This window comes from Pecten maximus, chromosome 6 (genome assembly GCF_902652985.1).
Source record: "Pecten maximus chromosome 6, xPecMax1.1, whole genome shotgun sequence".
NCBI classification, from domain to species: domain Eukaryota; kingdom Metazoa; phylum Mollusca; class Bivalvia; order Pectinida; family Pectinidae; genus Pecten; species Pecten maximus.
This window is the reverse complement of record NC_047020.1, coordinates 31,931,965-31,947,444: the sequence shown is the minus strand read 5'-3', so window position 1 is coordinate 31,947,444 and position 15,480 is coordinate 31,931,965. Positions and strand designations below refer to the sequence as shown.

At 38.6% G+C, this 15,480-nt stretch overlaps 1 protein-coding gene across 4 annotated transcripts in view; it reads left to right on the top strand.

Annotated features, from left to right (window-relative positions):
* Positions 1-15,480, top strand: part of LOC117329537 (eukaryotic translation initiation factor 5B-like) — a 103,086-nt gene that overhangs the window by 71,799 nt on the left and 15,807 nt on the right. For all 4 annotated transcript variants that reach the window (XM_033887525.1, XM_033887526.1, XM_033887524.1 and 1 more), the window contains 3 exons: positions 5,958-6,089; positions 6,538-6,614; positions 10,712-11,015. In XM_033887525.1, coding sequence (XP_033743416.1) covers positions 5,958-6,089; positions 6,538-6,614; positions 10,712-11,015 — 513 coding nt within the window. The remainder of the gene's footprint in view (positions 1-5,957; positions 6,090-6,537; positions 6,615-10,711; positions 11,016-15,480) is intronic.

The window sequence follows — 15,480 nt, the reverse complement described above, 5'->3', positions numbered from 1 at the left end:
CACTCTTATTTGATCAAGGTTAAATTGTACAAAGGGGTCTTACTGTAGGAGGATAATGGGGTAACTCAGAGAAAACCCATGTTGGATTCTATTTCCATAAAATAATCATCAATAAAAATGAGATTTATTGATTTTGATCTGTTGAGGATTTATCTTGTTCCTGTGTGTAACAACACAGGGACGGATAACTCTATATCATACTCCTCCACTGAAAGATCAAAATAGTGTGATAGTTGACTATTAATATTAAAGCTACTATCTGTATATTTAATTATTATGATTAATTATTATTATTCCTTACTGTTCTAATATTGTTTTCAAATTTGTAAAACAGATACCATTATATTTTAATAACTAGCTGTCATCAATTTTTAATGAAAAAGTGAATGTTATCTACATAACCTTGTCGTATGTATGACAGTACCTGTATGTATGACCGTACCTGTATGTAGGACCGTACCTGTATGTAGGACCGTACCTGTATGTAGGACTGTATCTGTATGTATGACCGTACCTGTATGTATGACCGTATCTGTATGTAGGACAGTACCTGTATGTATGACTGTATCTGTATGTATGACCGTACCTGTATGTATGACCGTACCTGTATGTATGACCGTACCTGTATGTATGACTGTATCTGTATGTATGACCGTACCTGTATGTATGACTGTATCTGTATGTATGACCGTATCTGTATGTAGGACCGTACCTGTATGTATGACTGTATCTGTATGTAGGACCGTACCTGTATGTATATATGACCGTACCTGTATGTATGACCGTACCTGTATGTAGGACCGTACCTACCTGTATGTATGACCATACCTGTATGTAGGACCGTACCTGTATGTATGACTGTATCTGTATGTATGACCGTACCTGTATGTATGACCGTACATGTATGTATGACCGTACCTGTATGTATGACCGTACCTGTATGTATGACCGTATCTGTATGTATGACAGTACCTGTATGTATGACTGTATCTGTATGATGTATGACCGTACCTGTATGTATGACCGTATCTGTATGTATGACTGTATCTGTATGTATGACTATCTGTATGTATGACTGTATCTGTATGTATGACCGTATCTGTATGATGTATGACCATACCTGTATGTATGACAGTACCTGTATGTATGTATGACTGTATCTGTATGTATGACTGTATCTGTATGTATGACCGTATCTGTATGATGTATGACCGTACCTGTATGTATGACAGTACCTGTATGTATGTATGACCGTATCTGTATGTATGACCGTATCTGTATGTATGACTGTATCTATATGTATGACTGTATCTGTATGTATGACATAACCTGTATGTATCTGTATATATGACCATAATTACATATAATCATACCAGTATATATGACCATACCTGTACGTATGACCGTATGTATATTCAGGTACGGTCATGTACCTGTATGTAAATGTATCATTTTGTATTATATCCACTACTACACACCATTGTCTACCTGATGTATTATCCTGTATATTATGTACATATAAAATATTCAGTTCAGTAGGACTTTTTTTTTTTTACAAAAACTGAGAGGCTGGTAGTCTATGATAAGTTCATCTTAAAGATTCCCTGTTTCCCCAATATTAGGTAGACATCAATCCTGGAAAAACTTCAGTGTTCAATTTCAATTTAAAAACAACCAGCACATTAATGTTTGAGCCTGGAGTGTCAGTGTTGACTGACTAGTATACACTGGTACTGACCCCTGTTAGGTTGAGTGACACTAATGTTGTGTTGGACGACCATGTGACTAAAGTTGAGATGTATCAGTAGCCTTTAAGGATGACACCAGCGGTTTCCTTCACTAAGATAACCCCTGCAATTACATATTCGATCTCATGAATTATTTAGGTGTATTTCGAAATTGAATTTGAAAAAAAAATAGGCTTGGGCATCAGAAAAACATGGGGGAGGACTTAAACAATTGTGAAGGATTTAAACAAAACCAGGGTCACAAGAGTGTGATATGTTGGGAGATAGGCAGGCCTGCACAAAATCTGGGTCAGGAAATGAAGTCAAGAGGAAGACTGTAGGGGCCCTGGTAATGGGTAATTCCTTCTTCTAGAGTACCATTTATCAGGACTTATCAAATACAGCCACTATTTAGCTGTTCTCTAACCTTCCAAAAGTATCTCCCATATATCCTGTTTTCCTACTAACACCATCTCCATACAGCCTCTGTAGCAATCCTCCCATATCCCCATACATCCTCTGTACCCTCCCATATCCCCATACATCCTCGGTCCCCTCCCATATCCCCATACATCCTCGGTACTCCCCCATATCCCCATACATCCTCTGGACCCTCCAATATCCCCATACATCCTCTGTACCCTCCAATATCCCCATACATCCTCTGTACCCTCCCATATCCCCATACATCCTCTGTACCCTCCCATATCCCCATACATTCTCAGTACCCTCCCATATCTCCATACATCCTCTGTACCCTCCCATATCCCCATACATCCTCTGTACCCTCCCATATCCCCATACATCCTCGGTACCCTCCCATATCCCCATACATCCTCGGTACTCCCCCATATCCCCATACATCCTCGGTACCCTCCCATATCCCCATACATCCTCGGTACTCCCCCATATCCCCATACATCCTCTGGACCCTCCAATATCCCCATACATCCTCTGTACCCTCCCATATCCCCATACATCCTCGGTACCCTCCCATATCCCCATACATCCTCGGTACTCCCATATCCCCATACATCCTCTGTACCCTCCCATATCCCCATACATCCTCAGTACTCCCCCATATCCCCATACATCCTCTGTACCCTCCCATATCCCCCCCCTCCCATATCCCCATACATCCTCGGTACCCCCCTCCCCATATCCCCATACATCCTCTGTACCCTCCCATATCCCCATACATCCTCGGTACCCCCCCCTCCCCATATCCCCATACATCCTCTGTACCCTCCCATATCCCCATACATCCTCTGTACCCTCCCATATCCCCATACATCCTCTGTACCCTCCCCTATCCCCACACATCCTCTGTACCCTCCCATATCCCCAAACATCCTCTGTACCCTCCCATATCCCCATACATCCTCGGTACCCTCCCATATCCCCATACATCCTCTGTACCCTCCCATATCCCCATACATCCTCTGTACCCTCCCATATCCCCATACATCCTCGGTACCCCCCTCCCATATCCCCATACATCCTCTGTAACTCTCCTATATCCCCAGTACCCCTTCCTTACAATATACTCACAACAATATACCCCTTCCTTACAATATACTCACAACAATATACCCCTTCCTTACAATATACTCTTTCACTCTGCTTGCTCTTCCTAATGAGACTCAATCCGTCTTAATAGCAAATAAAGACATAATAAAAAATAAACTGTAGCATGATATTACTTAATGAAGGATGAATATGGAATTGTCTAGAAAGGGCATCATTTTCACTAAACTGAAGGTTTCAGGTACACTCTGTCACACACCTGGGTCCAGCAGGGCAGATTGAGGATGGAAAGGTTAATTGTTTGAGAATCACTAGTTACAGGAAGCCTGGGAACAACATATGGAGAAAATATATTTGTGTGCTATCGCTGTTACATATGCAAAAGGAAAAGATTTTGTGGTTGATTGTATGTAAGATTATGCTGCAGGGCTGAGAAGCCTTTCATAGAAACTTATCAGAGGATAGGAAGGGTGGTTCCCCAGTCATAGGTAATTACAAGGTAGAGACTTAGATCAATTATCTAGGGCCTGAAACCCTGTGAAGAAGGGATCACAGCTCATACCAGCTCCTTGTTTTCAAATATGATAGGCTTAAACATGCAGTCTATAGTATGATAAGTATGTCTGCTCTTGGGAGCAGCAGAAAATATCAGAGTAAAGAAATATCATGATAAGCGATGGAACCTGAATGATAACATGGCCATCATAGCAGATTTGATAGGGTAGTGTAAAGGATTGGGAGTGTAAGGGGTATACCAATAGGTTGGAAAAAGTGTGAGAGGGTATAGGTGTATGTGAGGGTAGGGGATATAGGTGGGGATGTGTGAGAGGGTATAGGTGGGGAACTGTGAGAGGGATATAGGTGTGTGAGGGTAGGGGATAAGATGTGGGATAAAGTGTGAGAGGGTATAGGTGGGGAACTGTGAGAGGGATATAGGTGTGTGAGGGTAGGGGATAAGGTGTGGGAGAAAGTGTGAGAGGGTATAGGTGTATGTGAGGGTAGGGGATAAGGTGTGGGAGAAGGTATAGGTGGGAAACTGTGAGGGAGTAGGGGCATAAGGTGTGGGGAACTGTGAGAGGGATATAGGTGTGTGAGTGTAGGGGGTATATATGTGGGGATGTGTGAGAGGGCAGGGGGATACAGGTGTATTAAGGTATGAGAGGGATATAGATGTGAGTGGGTATGGGAAAGTGTTGGAGGGTATGGGTGAGGGTGAAAAGTGTGAAAGGGTAGGGGGATATAGGTGGGAAAAGTGTGAGGGTATGGGTGAAAGTGAAAGGGTGGGAGGGTAGAGGTGTGTAAGGTGGGATATTGGGAGGGTATGGATGAAGGTGAAAAATGTGAAAGGGTGGGAGGGTCGGGTGTGTAAGGTGGGGATGGAGAGGGTTATAGGGGTGAGGATCTAAAAGTGTGAAAGAGCAGGGGGATATAGGAGAATGTGTGAGATGTAAAATTTATAATATACAAGGGGATACAAGATGAAAAAAGTGTGAAAGGGTAAAGATATAAAAGTGTAAGGAGAATACAAGAGGAAAGGGTATACAAGGGGGGAAATGATGAGGGTAGGGGAATGTTGAGATAAAGGTCTGACAAATGTTTTCCTCACCACTAACAGTGGCAGACGCGATTCAATATCAATCAGTAAGTTTGATAAGTGTAATTCTACTTCTTAAAAAAAAAGAATTATTTTGGTATCGTTAATACCATGGATTGAAGTTTTGTTAAAAATCTAAAAGCACAATACAAAAATATCTTTCAAAGACTGCGATTTGGCTTAATGATAAAAGTTGCCATTTTGCTAAATGAAAACCATTTTATACTGTAAATGAATTAGATCTGAGCCTTTAAGTGGGAATTTAAGGAGAAAAATTAACATGTATGGGATGAAGATGAGCCAAAGAAATCTACCCTTGTGCTACGAGAAGTGATAGAGGTTCTTTCAGAATATAGCAGCAGAGTTATAGCCCTTTATTCACTAGATGTTACTTTACACAAGACATATAGCTTGTATACATTGTTACATATAGTTAACATATTATGAATGCAATACATCTTGGAATTAGAGTGAAGGGATGTACATTCAAACTAAAATAAGGTCATGTCATGTAAGCAGTTGTTGGCCCTTTGTGGCTTTTAAGGGCAAATATCTGTGCATACAATTGTATATAGAGAGAGTGTGAATATACCTAATTGATATATGATATTGAACTCTGTTTAATGTGATGTTGCCAGGGTGTGGCATAAGAAGATCCAGGCCATATTCATGAAACCATACTCAAATAGACATTTTGTGCTCAAGCTCAAATACTGCGTTGATAAATCCAATACCTAATTAATATTTTTTCAATGATTTGAGGAAATTTCAGGAAGAACTCGGGTATTTTTTTATTTTTTATTTTTTTTATGTTTAGGTTTTTTTCTTTTAAACCACTATATCCTGATTTAAGAGAGTTTCAAGGAAGTTGTGTTGAGCACAGATTTTCATTTGAGCTTGAGAAAGGTTTCATGAATGCAGGTCTTGTATCATATATATGGAGTTAAAGCCCTTTGTTAATCTTTCAAGGCCTTTTACCATATGATATATGGAGTTGTAGCCCTTTGTTAATCTTTCAAGGTATTGTACCATATCATATATGGAGTCTATTATCATTTTTATAATGCATTGCTCACAAATCTTTTAATGTGAAATATTATCTATTATAGGAAGAACTGTCTGTAGCCTTGAGGGAAGTCCTGAATGCCATTAAGCTCTCGGAGCGAGGGGTGTTTGTTCAAGCTTCTACGCTAGGCTCACTGGAAGCTCTCTTGGAGTTTCTTAAAGTTTCCAATATTCCAGTAAGTAAAAATACTCTGCATCTGAGCAATGTTTCATACTTCTGAGGAAGCTTATAGTAGTCTTCTGCTGTTGCCTGTTATATATGGCTTATAAAATTACTATCAAACTTAAAGCGATATGTTGGTCAATGCTCACAAATACTATCTTGCTTATGACATGATGAATTGGAGGTCCATATATCTGAACATTTTTCTATACACATCTATCAATATATCAGCTATTCTATTATAATGCCATTCACTGTAGAAGTGTGACAAAATTTTGACTGGTGAAATGGTTTCCTTTTCCTTGACAAAAGGTGACAGTGAATGGTGGCAGTATAACAAGGTTTTATTGTACAAATGGTAACAGTATAATAAGGTTTTACTGTACAAACAGTAACAGTATAACATGGCTTTACATGTATTTTTGCATATAATGCTGATAAATAAATCTTATTTGTTTCAGTATGCGGGCATTAATATTGGTCCAGTCCACAGAAAAGACATAATGAAAGCTTCTATTATGTTGGAACATGACACACAGTAAGTTTGTGAGATATGCAAATTATAGCAAATTGTCTCAGGACCAGATCTGAGTATGATGGAATATGATACTCAGTAAGTAAACTAGATATATTTGTAACATGTCTCAGGACCAGATCTGAGTATGATGGAGTATGATACTCAGTAAGTAAACTAGATATATTTGTAACATGTCTCAGGACCAGATCTGAGTATGATGGAGTATGATACTCAGTAAGTAAACTAGATATATTTGTAACATGTCTCAGGACCAGATCTGATTATAATGGATAATGATACTCGGTAAGTAAACTAGATATATTTGTAACAGTCTCGTAGTCTCGGGACCAGATCTGATTATAATGGAATATGATTCTCGGTAAGTAAACTAGATATATTTGTAACAGTCTCGTAGTCTCGGGACCAGATCTGATTATAATGGATAATGATACTCGGTAAGTAAACTAGATATATTTGTAACAGTCTCGTAGTCTCGGGACCAGATCTGATTATAATGGATAATGATACTCGGTAAGTAAACCAGATATATTTGTAACAGTCTCGTAGTCTCGGGACCAGATCTGATTATAATGGAATATGATTCTCGGTAAGTAAACTAGATATATTTGTAACATGTCTCCTAGTCTCGGGACCAGATCTGATTATAATGGATAATGATACTCGGTAAGTAAACCAGATATATTTGTAACAGTCTCGTAGTCTCGGGACCAGATCTGATTATAATGGAATATGATTCTCGGTAAGTAAACTAGATATATTTGTGACATGTCTCCTAGTCTCGGGACCAGATCTGATTATAATGGATAATGATACTCGGTAAGTAAACCAGATATATTTGTAACAGTCTCGTAGTCTCGGGACCAGATCTGAGTATGATGAACTAGATACATTTATAACAGTCTCATGTTCTCAGGACAAGATCTGATTATAATGGAATATGAGTCTCAGTAAGTTAGATACTCACATTAATAACGAGTCTTGTAATCTAGGGATGAGAACTAATTAGTTGATGTCATTGTCATAAGTCAGGGATAACTCTGGAGGGGGCCATGGGGCCATTTGCCCCATATTTTCCAAACTGGCCCACCAAAACTCACAAATTTCTTCAATTTTCTATGTTTTGGCCCATCTGATTTCTGAAATCTTGTCAAAATGGCCCATGATTTTTAGGTCCAGGGTGAACCCTGATAAGTCATAGTATATGGAAAGATGATGCTCAAAATATCAACTGTTTTCTGGTATTTATCACAAGACTTTAAAATTTGGATTATTGCTGATCATAGGAATATCATGATCAGGTGCCTCAGTTAGCTACTTCCAGAGTTATAGACCTTGTGCAGCTTACTGGCAGACTGACCAGACTGTTTGGTTTGATGCTGGACTTGCGGTTGACCACAAAAACGCTGGCTTCAGACAGAACAGCTAATACAGGCCATGTGGATAATGTCTGCCTCAATTAAAAAAGCTACAGCTGGGTCCGTGTACCAAGTGCTATCTTAAATAAACCAAACTTAGAATATAATTATGGGGATTTTGTGCAGGGCATCGGGGCATCTTAGACGAAAATAGAATGTGGAAATTTAAATGGTATGCTGATGGAACAGTTGTAGAGAAATTGAAAGAAAACTTGGTAAGAGTATCTGATGAGGCCTTTGGGAATACCAATACTGGATGTAGTATCCCTAGTATTGGGTTATAGGTCAGCTAAACCACTGCCCATTAGTAAACCAAAGTGGCAAGGTCAGAGGCCATCTTACCCCTCAGTTTCATGTTCCCAATACCAGGTCAGAGGTCAAATTTTCTACTTAGTCACCTACAGGGGCCAGTCCTCGGCCAACCTAATCACCATTACTTTAAAGTATATCCTAGTATTTCTAGATCTGTTTTTTGTTTCCATTCATCATTCAAGTTCACCCTCTTAGGTTGTTAATACACAAATTAGTTTTGTAGGGTATTTTTGTTTTTTGAATATAAACTTTATTTTACAATAGTCGTGAATCAAGTTGTATCAACTTAAAATTATCACGCTTGTTGGCCCAGATTGAAGTGTGTAAGGGCCTTACTGTGGGAGAAAACCCATATGGCCGAGCAGGTGTCTCCATACTTTTTACGTCCAAACAGGGAATCAAACCTGGGACGCCTAAGTGAAAGGCAAGCGTGCTACCACTGTGCCACACGACTATTTTTTTTATCAAATAAGAAATAAGTTACTTGTTTGACAAATCTGGTCAAGAAAACCATGTTAGATGCATGTACATATTACTTACACAAATGAATAAATCATTTATGAATTTGGTAAAAGATCACTTTTAAAACTTTCCCGTTTCGGATTATTTTCATGTTAACTGAACATATATAGGCTTACTGATATACAGTTTACCTCACAGTTCTATAGGTTTTTGGTTTCTTGAAGCATGAAGTTGTAGAATAATTTTTTTGTTTTTATTCAGACTTGAAAATTGTTTAAATGAAGATCCAAAATGAATCTATTTCATTTGAACTGACAGCAGCTCAACATCGTATTTTGTCTAGGGTGTACTGAGTTTTGCTCAGGATTCCAATGACACTACTTGACGGGAACAATATATCACAATTGCAATCGTTGCAGGGCTGCTAGTAAAGAATAATTGTCAGTCTTTTCCTAGTTACAGTAAACTGTGGTTTTGATAAAAAAAATATCTGAAGCATCTTGTCTTGTCAATCGACTTGGTTATCAGACAGTACAGTTGTTCTGTGGTTTTGGTACTAGGCTGTTCACATCCACCTAAGTAACCTTACAGCCAGAAGGAATCTGTTAAAATGTCTTTCACCTTCCCAAACAGTGGTGGCCATCATAACTGTGACCACAAGAATTCAGAATGAGGTCATGGTGCCTGTACTGGCTAACACCAAAGTCTGGTACCCAGAGAACTCCATCACCAGTACTCTGCCAGTGGTTGGCCAACCTTGTTAGTTTTATCTACATATCACCCATACTCTTTCAGTACATCAGTATCGAAACAGAACCCGTTTTATCTACATATCACCCATACTCTTTTAGTACATCAGTATCGAAACAGAACCCATCCATTGTGGAATTGCTACATGATTATGACAGACTTGACCTTGTTTTTGATGGCTCTAACAGCTATTATATTTTGTTAGAAATATTAAAATTATCTTTTTATGAGGTTTAAGCATTTTACTTTGTCCAAAACTAGATCATTGGGCAAAATGGCCTGGCCATCCCAAATTTCTTATGGCAAAATTTTTGCTGAAATACATGGCCAACCCTGTTGGCTCAAGTGTTTTATGACATTTAGGTCAATTTGACTTACTAGATACATAATTTTTTATGGCAGGATAGTTTCTAACTTATTTTGGCTGAAGGGTCAGTAAGGATGAATTCTGATTCTTGAGGCAGACTGTGTGTTAAGGCTTGACCAGCTGGTGTTGATTTGAAATATTTTAGGTTGTGTAATTATGCTGAAAGCAAAATTTTACTCTCTTTGTGTCTTTGGACATTACTGTTAATATTCTACCCAGCTGTATAAGTGAATACCAACATTGTGGGAAATTAGAAATGTATCTTATAAAGCTGGCATCATTGAACAATACTCTTTACCCCAATTCTTACAGTTCACCAGCTAGCTACACAATTTCAAGACTGAGAATTAAAATATTAAAACCATCAAATATTTGTCCAGGAAGAATTATTAGCTTTCTTCTATTCACGTAATGAAACTAGATTTTTGAAAACAGAAAATTCACAACATGGATTATTATGTCTCCCCTTCGAAAGAAGGGAGACAGATGTTGTATAAGTACTGGTTCTTCTAATAATTTCCTGTGCGGACCAAAACTTCTAAACTGTTAAAGAGGTCTTGACCAAACATACAGTATACTTACATCACATAAAGTCGTTTTAATAAATTCTAGACCATTCATGAAAGTTGTTTATGTTGCAAGCAAAACTGTATGAGGATTAGCCTTTCATTAAAACAGATCCCAGAAAATTAATTATAATGGTATGTCATAACTGCTGAAAGGTCTTCCCATTAAGAAATCTTTCTCTGAATTAATTTCCTAATTTTGTGACTTTATTTTTCTGTCAATAGGTATGCTGTGATTCTTGCATTTGATGTACGGGTGGAAAGAGAAGCTCAGGAAATGGCCGACAGTTTAGGTGTTACAATATTTACGGCGGACATTATATATAACTTGTTTGACAAGTTCATTGCCTATAGGAACGCTATCAAAAAGAAAAATCAGGACCTATATAGACATATAGCAGTGTTTCCATGTAAAGTTCGCATTCTCCCTCAGTACATCTTTAACTCGCGTGACCCTATTGTGTGTGGTGTCATCATAGAGGATGGATTCCTCAAGGAAGGGACGCCACTCTGTGTACCAAGTAAAGAGGTAAGACATGTCATTTTATAAAGACGCTTGACAACATCAGTAAATTTTGTTAGTATTTTCTAAGTCTGTATTCATTATAATATTGATCATTTTTTTTATTAACCATGGTGAATTAAGTTTACCACTTTGTTATTCTGAGGGGCTGTGATAGCTCAGTCGGTTAGAGCGCCGGCCACGTAACCTTAGGTTGAGATCAGAGGTGCTTGGTTCAAGGGGCTGTGATAGCTCAGTCGGTTAGAGCACCAGCCAGGTAACCTCAGTTAAATATCGGAGGTGCTTGGTTCAGCACTTCCTGCCCGTGTTGGTTTTGTGTTTCTTGGGAGGCTGAAAATTACAATGGTCTGTACTGTTGTGGTGTTTTTCTTGGGCAAGACACTTTACCTTAATAGCTCTGAATGGCATGTATAGGACCTCCTGTATGTTGTTCAGTGAGGTAGTCACCAACTACTACAAGAAGACTCTGCCTTAAAATGAGCCTGGCTGTTCATGGGGTGATAAACCCAACAAACAAACAGTAATTATTCTCATTTTCTCACCTTTCCAGTTCACTTACTATAAGAAAATTCCAATTTACTCGCTCTTTCTTCTGTTTACTTTGTTGCTTTCATGTTTACTCTTCCTCATTCATTCACTCTCTCACTCACTCTGACACTCCAAAGCTCTCCTACAATATTCAACCTGATAAAGATATTGTGTGCTCACAACAGACATGAGATGTAGTTCATAAACATTTCCATGTGAAATCGAGATTTGAAAAGGAAACTTATAACAGGCTTTAACTTAAGCACAGCTGTTCACTTTGAAAGTTTGGGTGTGCTTATTGGGTCAAATACAGTGCTCCTCATTATTTCCATTCACACATTCCTCCATCTACTTGCTTCCTGATATGTCGGATAGCCCACCCAGCAATCTTAATCTTAAGTATTCTGACCATTTCAATTCAACTTTATACTTGAAAACAGCATACTTTACATTTGCGGTAGTTTCAAGTTTTTTCAAAATACCAATACACTTAGAAGTATACCTGATGATGAATAGGGTAGAAAAAATATATGAGAAAAAAGATAATTACATAAAAAAAAATCTGATTTCCTGAAAGTGTTGAAAATATTTTTAAAGTTGGGAAAGAAATTATCAAAGATTGCAGAGATGAAAAATTATGGCGCGACTCAGGTTTGTAAATAAACAGAGCAAGAATTTTGGCTTGGTACATAATGGAGTTTGAGCACTGATAAGAACTGTGGTTAGTGAGATTTGAGGATTTCTCTCTTTTTCCACGTCTGGTTAACTTCATCCGGTATGTTTATCATGAAACTTGTATTCAGTCACAGAATTTGAATCTTCAAATTTTCTGAAACAATGTGCTAGCTTTGTGATTTTCAATTCACTGAAAGTTTTTCTCGTACTAAAATTTTGCGGCTGTAATTGTAGATAGTTCGAAGATGTTGAGAGATTTGCTGTGTTGGAAGAGCAATGCTAAGTCTATACCGATTTGGCAGTGTAGATTTAGTGTTTTGAAGTGTAATCTACCTCCTAGGTGCATACTGTTATTTTGTCAGAGTGATAGGGAGAATATCAGACACGTGTTGTAGTACTGGGCGGGGCTCCTTTTCTGATGCTCTTCTACGGCATCCTGTAAAACATGGCCGTAAGCCTGGACTTGTTCAACATCTTCTGTGCATGTAAATTCTTAAGAGTTGTAAATTATAGTGCATGCCAACCGATGGCCAAGACCATTTAATGAACATTATAATAGTGGAAGGTCAGTTTTGATTTTCTCTGGCCATTTTGAGAAATTGCCACCTGGCGAAAATTGGAAATTTTGGTTTCAAAATTGGAAATGGGTAATTGCTGGATTTCATGTCCTCACTTAGAAAATTACCTGATTTAATGATTTGGGCAATTTTCATAACTTTGATCATTGGGAAAACTAAACAGCTTTCTCCCCCAATTATAGTGGTAGGAGAAACGTTGATATATCATGTACATTCTAGCTCATTTTGAGAAAAAAAAATGGCTATTGTAGAAAACAACTATTGTAATAGATAATATTCTGGAACTTCAAATAAAATCTTTCCGATATATAAAAGATTTGTATTAGTGAGGTTGTATGTGTAGATGAGAGACTGTGTCTTGTTTTACAGCATCCCTACATACCAGCCGATCCCATATCCTGGAACAACACCTGAAGGATTGGCTAGCTGTTCGTTTGTTTTGATTTTTTCTCTTGCCAAGTCATCAAATTTAATGTTTCATAACTGAAAATTTGCTAGGTATGAAGTTGACCCCAATGTGGGTTTTTTTCTGATGTACAACAGAGAAAAAAAATTCAACTTTAAAAAAATGTAGTTGAATTTTGATCTACGTTGTAAAGGAAGATATGGGGAAGTATGAGGAACTTGTTCCAGTATGCTGTCTACTGTACTGCAGGCAACGCTGGCCTCTTTGGCTGTGTAATTAGCATAAATTTTGTAAATCTCTACTGTAAAAGATTAATTTAGTAGAAAAGGGGGCCCCATTTCCGGAGAAGCTAGATATAATTATGGAGTATAGAGCATATGTCATACATAACAGTAGCTAGTTCCCATCTTGGGGCAAAGTTCATTTGTAAATGTCATCGCATAATTGACAGTTCATACTGCCATTCTAGATGACAAAAGCGTTTTATTTCTTATGCAATTTTCAAGGTGATATCTGCAGTTTTGTTAATTCCTTGTCAGTTTGGCAGTTTTTGTTGTAGTAATCGTTGTAGCGTGTTGTTGGTTAAGGGTTGCAGCAATGTCAAATTCAGTGTCATCGGTACGGCCATGGGAACATGCCGACCTTTACAGCGCAAGTATACATAATATAACAGGTTCTCTCTGTATGAAGCTCTGTCTATGTCTGCAAGTTTATATAACACAAAAAGTATTTTCTGCGTATGATAAATTACTATGTATCAAAATGTGTTTCTGTGCATTTCAGAAGACAAACAGGGCTTTCTCTGATGGTTTTTGGGGGTATGATAATGGGCCCCATTTCCAATTTGAGATCTCAAAATTTGCAGATTACTCCTGAAAATTCCTTTCTGAATACTGGTTTGGTTCGGTTTGGTTTATTTTGTTTAACATCCTATTAACAGCTAAGGTCATTTAAGGAACGGCCTCTTGTGCGTGCGACATGCATGCGTGTGGTGAGTGCGTATGTGTGTTTTGGGAGGCTGCGGTATGTTCATGTTAAGTCTCCTTGTGATAGGCCGAAACTTTTGCCGATTTATAGTGCCACCTCACTGAAGCATACTGCTGAAGACACCCAGCAGCACACGTTAATGTACCCCACCCGGTCACATTATACTGACAACTGGTTCGCCTTTCTAAATACGTCAGGTTTCTTCCCAACAAAGGACAAAAAATGTGAAGAGAATATGTTAATAAAATGAAAACTGGCAACAGGACTGGTTCATAGCATGCTTCCCTGTACAACTCACTGATGACCAGATACTTAATCAATATTGCCCTACATAACCTCTGGTTAAGATCTGAGGTGCATGGTTTGACTATATCCTTACCTGTGGCAGTATGCGTTTCTCAGGAAGGCGAGAAACTCGCTGGTCTGTGCTGTCATGGTTGTGTCCTTGTCCCATTCACTTTATCCTTATTTCTCTGGATTGCATGCCTATCATATGTTGCTCAGTAAGGTAGCCACCAACTACTACAAGGAGAATCCCCCCAGCTCAGTGAGGTAGCCACCAACTACAAGTAGACCCACCCCACCCCACCCCACCCCACCCCAGCTCAGTGAGGTAGCCACAAACTACTACAAGGAGATTCCTCCCCCCCCCCCCCCCCCCCCCCCCCCCCCCCCCCCCCCCCCCCAGCTCAGTGAGGTAGCCACAAACTACCACAAGGAGACAACCCCACCCCACCCCCTAAATCAAAGTGATCTTGACTGTTCATGGGGAAATAAGCTCAACCAACAAACAATGTTTTCAATATAGAACTGGGCAGGGATTTTATGCTGCAGCATTTAGTGTACTGTCACAAAAAAATGACCCTTCATAGTTCCATTATCTGTGGGCACTGTGACCATTATGAACTTAGCTGATGCAAAGATGTAAAATATTTATTTAGCTAAATAAAGGTATGTGTATATCTTCTGGGAAATGTGATTTTGTATTAAAAGAAAAAATAGCATTTTGGAAAATCCAGAAACCATACAAGTAAAATCTTGAAATAAAAAATGTCTTTGATCCAGCAATGAATAGCATATTTAGAGGTCCATCTGGGATTGACAAGGTTCCCATTGATATATTTAGTAGACATCTAGCTTCACCTTAGATCACTGGGATCTAAATGTGTGTATTGGGACTTACTGGGCCAGTGGAATTGTGTGCGTGTGTGTTGATGTGGAACGCTTTAATCGTCACCTCTAAATAAAAACCTGACCGTACAGATTGATTTTGTCAGCGGTAGTATATATTGATACA